This window comes from Hemibagrus wyckioides, linkage group LG23 (assembly GCF_019097595.1).
Source record: "Hemibagrus wyckioides isolate EC202008001 linkage group LG23, SWU_Hwy_1.0, whole genome shotgun sequence".
In the NCBI taxonomy this organism is placed as follows: Eukaryota; Metazoa; Chordata; class Actinopteri; order Siluriformes; family Bagridae; genus Hemibagrus; species Hemibagrus wyckioides.
Window position 1 is genome coordinate 14713521 of NC_080732.1, and position 8035 is coordinate 14721555.

An 8035-nucleotide genomic window follows, 5' to 3' on the forward strand; every position below is an offset into this window, starting at 1 on the left:
TGCGCTGCTTTCCATCGAGTCACGTGACCGCTCTGGGTCTCATTGGTCGGTTTACGTGGGTAAAAACCCTCGGAAGTTTTCAGCAGCCGATTGACTCGGTTCGGACGCGGTACCGTGCATGACCCGGACACTCCTAGTAAGGTTTACTTGACGCGTTTTTACCTTCTGTTCTGCGTGTTGATTCGCGCAAAAAAGAAACCAAAACAAACTTTGAACGTTTTATGGCCTTTTTGGAAGTCGCGGTGGGGAGTCGCCTGGCGATGACGTAAACACGTAACACTGACAGCGGAGACGCCTGATCATTAAGGGAGAGAGAGAGGAAAAAAATGGCATTAAAATGAGGCTCAAATTATCGCTGCGTTTGATTAACAAATGCTTCAGAAATAGAGCGGGTTTCTTCTACGCACACGGCTGCATGTGGACAGAAATCAAGGCGTGCTACGGAACTCGCCCTGCATCTATCGCCGTAGCTAAAACATCCAGCGACCGAGGGGGAGAGAAAAAAAAGCGCTGACCCCGCCGCCGAGTTAGCTTAGCTTAGCATCATTACTGCAGTTTGAACCAGGGAAGCGAAGCGGGCTAGCTTTTTAGCATTAGCCACACAAAAAAATCCACAAAACAAAACAACTAAAACCTTTGGGCTTGTGCTGGACAGCGAGCTGGTCTCCCGGTGAGTTTACAGCAGCTTAGCATCCTCGTGTCCGGTCCTGAATGGAATGACAACCAGAGGCTAACTGTAACTCAAAACACTAGATCTAAATACTGAAGTTTTCGCCACAAGCGTTATAAATCATTTATAACGGCTGATAATAACCAGCTGTGTGAAGAAGTAACCTGCTTTCTTGACTCCTTTCTTTCTTTCTTTTCTTAATATTTCTACACAGTTGTTTTTTTCTTTTATTGATTCGTTTAAACTGATAGGAAGCGAAAGACAAGAAGTCGCCTGCCCTGCGTGTTTATAACACAGTTATAAGGGGGGGGGTAATAAAAACCTCCACATTGAAACAGTTTTGTTTAGAATGAAAGTGTATGTGATGTGCTTATATGTGAGTCCAGTGATGATAGTTGGTCCTGGTTAATTCATGTGAGATGGGGGGGGTGTGTGTGACCCCGTGATGATGTCACCGGGTGGGGGGCAGTTAGGTCTGCAGTTATAATGGACAGAATAGGGAGGTCTTTACTGCTCCTAAAAACAAAACAAAAAGAAAGAAAGGGAATTTTCTTGCAAATTTACCAGAGATCAACGTTGAAGTATTGAGAAATCCAGGATGGGTGTAGTAAAGACGGACTCTAAGGCGCAGGGCAGTTATACACTGATCAAGCATAACATTATGAGCACTGACAGGTGAAGTGAATAACACTGATTATCTCCTCATCATTTTGTCCTCAAAGTTGATGTGTTAGAAGCAGGAAAAATGGGCAAGCATAAGGATTTGAGCGAGTTTGACCAAGGGCCAAAGTGTGATGGCTAGACGACTGGATCAGAGCATCTCCAAAGCTGCAGCTCTTGTGGGGTGTTCCCGGTCTGCAGTGGTCAGCGTCTATCAGAAGCATTCTGTAAGTATCCTTTAAGTCTTGTAAGATCCTCCATGAAGCAACTCCCAATAGAGCAACTTACAGGACTTAAAGGATCTGCTGCTAACATCATGGTGCCAGATACCACAGCACACCTTCAGGGATCTAGTGGAGTCCATGCCTTGACAGGTCAGGGCTGTTTTGGCAGGCGGGGGGGGGTGGGTCAACACAATATTAGGCAGGTGGTCATAATGTTAATGTTATGCCTGATTGGTGTATGATAAACTTGCACTTCAAGTCCTCCTCTAAAGCTTTAGTGTAAAACTTTGGACCTGGTGATTACGACATTGTGTGTGGTTTAAATACAAATAAAGGACTGAACAGAACAGTTAACATGCAAAATGAACACAAATTTCCACCTGCTTCAGGCGTTGCATTCATATTAGGGGGCGTTGTTGCTTTATTGTTAATGACACGCTCCTTAAAATTTCTGAGTACCTGAGAAAACACTTCCTTTACTGTAATTATGTGAAGTTGGTGGTATTATCAGAGTTTGAGCAGAGTTTATAGATGAGGTCCGAGAGCCAGACTAAAGCGCTGCTGCATCACTCTCTTTAGGTAGAGATGAAGTGAATGCTAAATCCAGCTGCTGACACTATCATCACGATTGGCTTTGTGGGTAATGTAGAAAACTCTGTAGACCCGGTCTAAACTAAAGAGTCAGCTGTACAAAGTAAGTCTTGTTCAAGACTGAAAAGACACGTTACTCTTAAAGATAACTGTGCAAACCGTTCAGTATGGATTTTTCCTTTAAGAAGCTAACTAACTAAAATGAAGTCATGTGATGTGAGGTTTATCTGTTGTTTTTCTTCAACAGATTGGAGTGGGGCAAACTTTTAGCATGTGAATACAGTCTCTTGCCGCTTCAGACAGTCTTTACCGTCTCAAAGCCTATCTGGTGCTACAGACACAATGTCGAGCCGAAGGAAGTCCACCACCCCCTGCATGGTGCTTCCATCAGATGTAGTGGAGCAGGATGTGGACATGGAAACCCTTGCAGGGGAAGAGGGAGTCGAAAACACTGCCGAAGGCCCTGCAGAGGGTGTAGTGATTCCTTTGGACAGTGAAGGAGGTAAGGGTTGGTATACTCAAGCCAATCAGCATGCACTCATTATTTTTTTGCCAGGTACATCTATCATATCAGTGCACTTTGTAGACAATCATCTACTGAATCTATAGCACCACAGTAGTGACTCCTCACCAGATATTATTTGGGCGTTGGCCGATTCTCAGAAAAGCTCATTCTCAGAATAGATTATTTTGTCCATGAACAGTGTGTGTTGATCATCCTCTACCAGCACACTGTTGGCAGGGTTTTGTTCTGGTGATGCCAGGCATCATGATCACTGCTGTGGAAATAGTTCACCACAAATTAAGTCCTAGTCAGATCCTCATTTTTTGACTGAAATGTGCATTGCAGCATCACCAAAATGCACTTCTGTGGTAGATGTACCTGGATAAATGGCAGCTACAACATTTTTATTCAATTTACTTGATTAAGTGTTTATTCTGTAGTCCTCATGCAAAGGCTGAAATATTTTTATTTTTCACCCTGTTCTCAGAGCCTGAAGACAGCTTAAGCCATGCTGCAGGAAAACGCCCAAGTCAAACTGCTGTAGAGCAATCAGTCACAGATCTGACTGCTGAAGGAAACGTACAGGCTGAAACAGAGGACAGTGAAGATCCTTCCATCACTGGAATTTCTCTCAGCAAAACTCCTATCATGAAAAAGAAGCCTGAGCCCAAAAGAATAGCAGTGTCTCTGAAAGGGGCAGAAGAGGGCGATTCATTAATTGAAAGCGAAGGGGATCCGGAGTCCATGGAAACAGCCTCCATTACAGCAGATATGACAACCCCAATTCTTGGTGATTCCACGAAAGCTGGTGTGTTTGTTGGCATTCCCAATCCATCTCCTGCTGAGCAAAAGAAGCCAGTCGTGAACCCTGCTACAGTCCTTCCTGCCGGCCTAGCCCAGGTTTTGTCAGCCTTGCAGGCCCAGCAGAGTGCTCAGGCCCAGCTCCTGATCCCAGTGAGCAGCATTCCGACCTACAACGTGGCCATGGACACGAACGCACTTCTGGTGAACACCTATAAGAAATTCCCTTATCCATCAGTATCTGAGATTATGGGCCTGGCAGCCCAGACCAAGTTCTCAGAGGAGCAGATAAAGATCTGGTTCTCTGCTCAGCGTTTGAAGCACGGCGTCAGCTGGACGCCAGAGGAAGTTGAAGAGGCTCGAAGGAAACAGTTTAATGGCACAGTCCACACGGTGCCACAGACCATTACAGTCATTCCGGCTCACCATCTCTCTGCCACCAATGGTCTTCAATCAATCCTTCAGACTTGCCAAATAGTCGGGCAGCCAGGCCTGGTCCTGACGCAGGTTGGCACCGCAAACAGCTTGCCAGGCACCACCCCTATCACGCTGACTGTTGCAGGAATGCCCAGTCAGAGCCAGGCATCGAAGATCACGGCTAGTCAGACCAGTTCTGCTGTTAGCGAAACAAAAAGAGCTACGACGGTCCAGCCACCATCGCTGACTCCTCAGGAGAGCTCTGCCCTCAACGCCGATCACTTTGGTCTGCGCCCAAAGAAGTCGAAGGAGCAGCTGGCTGAGCTGAAAGCCAGCTACATGAAAAACCACTTTGCCAGTGATGCAGAAATCGCCAGGCTGATGAAACTGACCAACCTCACCAAGGGCGAGATCAAGAAGTGGTTCAGCGATACCCGTTATAATCAGCGCAATTCGAAAAACAACCACTTCAGCATACCCCACGAGAGCTCCCGGGCCAACAACAGCAGTGCCACCATAGTTATCGACTCTAGCGACGAGACCCCTCAATCTCCAACACCATCGCCCGTCAAAGAGAAGGAGACCCGCAAGACCTGGAACCCGTTTCCAGACTTCACTCTGCAGAAATTTAAGGAGAAGACCCCAGAGCAGTTGGTGATTCTCGAGGAGAGCTATCAAAAATGCGACACCCCGACGGATGAAGAACTGAGTCGCCTGAGATCCGAAACAAAGCTCACCAGGCGGGAGATTGATGCGTGGTTCACGGAGAAGAGGAAAACTCCTGTCATAGATTCATCGGAACAAAAGATGGATGAGATGGACGGTAAGCCCTCCCAGAGTAAAGACAGCCAGAGTCCAACGGGAGGAAAAAAGTTGTCCAAGGAAAAGATCACAAAGAAAACTCCAGAGCAGCTTCATGTCCTCAAGAGCGCCTTTGTACGCACTCAGTGGCCATCTGCCGAGGAATATGACCAGCTAGCTGAGGAAAGTGGGCTACCCCGGTCTTACATCGTCAACTGGTTTGGAGATACCAGATATGCCTGGAAGAACGGGAACCTTAAATGGTACTTCTATTACCAGAGCGGCAACTTAGAGGGTCTGAATGGTAACAAGGGCAGGAAACGGAGGATTCGGAACCGTGGCTGGGGGAGGTCTCGCAGCAGGAGAGCCAGAAAATCCACAGGTTCTGAGAAGTCCCCACCGATGAAGTTCAAGACCGGGAAAGAGTTTCTCAAGGAATACTACTTGAAGCACAAGTTTTTGAACGAGCAAGACCTGGATGAGCTGGTAGCCAAATCGAACATGAGTTACGAGCAGGTCAGGGAGTGGTTCGCAGAGGTCGGTAGGAAGGTGGACATGGGCGCAGATCCTTTTGAAGATAACACTGGTAACGAGCAAGAAGAGGAGGAGTCCGAGGGGGAGAACGAGATGGCGGTCGAAGAGCAAGGGCCCTCAGCCGCCGGCGACGACGACTGCGACGACGACGACGACGATGATGAGGATACAGATGATAGCGATTCCTGGGAGCCCCCACAAAGCGCTCGAAAAACCTTGCCAGGGTCTGAGGAACACTGATCCATCAGCTGGTTTAGCTTGGTTCAGAAATAATCAAAAGTTTGTGAAAAAGAGAGTGACTGACGATCCAGTTACCACACATTTGACTAATCCTGCTTGCGCCGCTTTTTACATTTCTCAATTTCTTATCCAAGCTTACTGTTAGTGTTTGTTTTTTTGGAAATTTGCAGACACACAAGTGATGACTGGTTCTGTGGAATCTCTCTTCACAAATTCGAGGTTCAAGTCTCTCGGCTCTGTTCATCTCGGAACAGTCTTGCACACAAAATGAAGAATCCTGGCCCAGCCAGTCTGTACCTTCAAAATGTGCAATTTGTCTATAATTTAAAAAAGAAAGAAAGAAAGAAAAGAAGACATTTCATTTCAGGTTATGGGCAGATGTTTTTTGTTTTTGTTTTTTTAAAGAAAAAAATAAAGTTCCTCCCATGGCCACAAGGAGGATCTATGGTGCCAAAGTTACTTTTGCTGAATGTTACGGTTCCCTGTTTTGTGAAAGGAAATAGTCAATCATGTAATTATGAGTGTTTGTAAAGAGAGAGAGAGTGAGAGAGAGCGAGAGACATGCACAAAAACAAACAAAAAAAATTTGGGCACTTTTTGTTTGGTGTTTTTAAAAAAAAACCCTGCCTATTAAGCCATCCAATGGCTTTCAAGTATGAAAACGTGTCTTGTATGAAATCCGTTTGGTAATAGTAGGCCAATCGCATTCATCCTTCACTTCTACATCTACTGAGTGTCATCTGAAAACGAACACAGCACAACCGGTGAAGGTCTGGAGCTCTGATGACCACCATGCGACTTTCCCAGCATCTGGAGTCTGAGATGATGGAGGACAGCTGCAGAAGACTGTTAGCAGACAGTTATCAGTGCCTGTACAATGGAGTGGGACCCTGTTATTTAACCCCCGCCCCCCGCACCGTTTCACCCGGACTCTTTTATTAAAGCCCCGCCCCTTTTTTTAATTCGTGGTTTCTTATTAACAAATTGTCGTTTGTATTTCCCATGTCTACCTGAGGCTCAACCCTTATGTTCTGTTCAACCTATGTTGAACTAATCTCCCTTGTGAATATTTTTATAAAAATATTTATTTAGCCAGGGGGAAAAAAAACCAAGCTGGTTTAAAGCATTAAATATTCATAATTTTTTAAAATTAATATCAAAAATTCAAAATGTGATTTTTATTTTATTTTATTTATTTTATTTTTTTTCCGTCACCTCTTGCCCGGACACTTAGTAAGGATGTCAGTGTCCACATGCATACAAAAATTGTTTATATTTTTAATAGTAATTATATACTATGATCCATCCCTTTTCAGCAAATTATTTATTTATTTTTTGCGATATAAAATCTGTTTTTTTTTTGTTTTTTGTTTTTTTTACTGCACTGAACAGAACATGAGGGTTTACAGGGACAGAGTGGATTTGCTTCCCATGTGAAACCTTAAGGCATCTGTTATATAGATAATGGCCCCACTTTTTAATAACTAATATTTTTGGTCAGTTTTAATTTTCTATGAAAAGGATCGGACAATTTCTATACCCTGAATTTTTTTTGTTTTTGTTTTTAATTGTCCCCTCTTATAATATTGCATGCTGCAGCTGTTAAGAGGATGAGGAGAAAAAAAAAAAAAAAAAAAGATTGCTCATTTTGTACATACATTTTATGGTTGCATTTTATAAGTCGTTTTAAGCAATTTTATAAGTTTGTATTTATGATGATGATGATGATGACAAATCCCTCCGTGGCCCAAGTGGAGTGCTCGTACGGTGACCCCTTTTTGTGTGCGCTGAATTGTTAGTGTGATTTTATTTTATTATTATTTTTTTTTTTAAAAGAGTTTTTGCCTAAAACTCCACTTGAATCGTTCTCTCGTCGTTGAACATTTATTGCCTGGTGTCCTCCATGTGATCCTGCACTTGTAGTGTATTGTAGACAAGAGATACACACACGGTTATATAAGTATTGTCTGAAAAAAAAAAATCTCACACCTTTCTGCAACATATCCATAAAAAAAAAAAAGTTTTCATCTAGATTTTAAAAATGATGCATATGCTTTTTTATTATTATTTTTTCCTGGAAATGTGTTCTGTGAACTGCAGCAGTGTTCGTGTGGCCTGCTGCCTCCTTTACATCTGTCACTAGTCATGTTAACAGCAGTACATTTACACACCATCAACTTAGAATCACTCTAAGGCTCAGTAAAGCTCATACAGATCCACGAATACGATCGGGCACCATCATGGAGGTAACTTGTGAAATCATACCGAGCCTTAAATTTGAATCGGTGGCAGAAGCTTTATTTTCCAGAGCCATACGCCTTGTGCAATGCTTTTAATTTAAAACTGTTTTAATAGGCTGTGGCTTGGTTTAGACAGAAGATATATTTTCTACTTGTTTGAGGACAACAATAAATTTAGATGAAATCCAGTGTGTTATTGTGTTATTTGTAAACTGCTATATCTTAATCTTAATTGCCACAATGTGGGCAAAAAGGATTTTTTTAGCTACAGTTTCCTTTAAATGATATGATTGTTTATATATTTAGTTTTATTATAAAGGAGGAACTTGACCTCAACCTGATAGAACGCCTT

The 8035-nt window shown here is 43.4% G+C and overlaps 1 protein-coding gene across 3 annotated transcripts; it reads left to right on the forward strand.

The window, feature by feature from the left end:
- The first annotated feature begins 31 nt into the window (after window positions 1–31).
- LOC131344205 (zinc fingers and homeoboxes protein 1-like) lies at window positions 32–7871 on the forward strand. 3 transcript variants are annotated; one of them, XM_058376309.1, is made up of 4 exons: window positions 145–670; window positions 1393–1557; window positions 2393–2647; window positions 3138–7871. In XM_058376309.1, the coding sequence occupies exons 3-4, from the start codon at window positions 2488–2490 to the stop codon at window positions 5441–5443; spliced, it is 2466 nt and encodes an 821-aa protein (XP_058232292.1). In that variant the 5' UTR covers window positions 145–670; window positions 1393–1557; window positions 2393–2487; the 3' UTR covers window positions 5444–7871. The 3 variants fall into 3 exon arrangements, with proteins under 3 accessions (XP_058232293.1, XP_058232292.1, XP_058232291.1); XM_058376310.1 differs by lacking the exons at window positions 145–670; window positions 1393–1557 and adding an exon at window positions 32–136; XM_058376308.1 differs by lacking the exon at window positions 1393–1557.
- The last annotated feature ends 164 nt before the right edge of the window (window positions 7872–8035 follow it).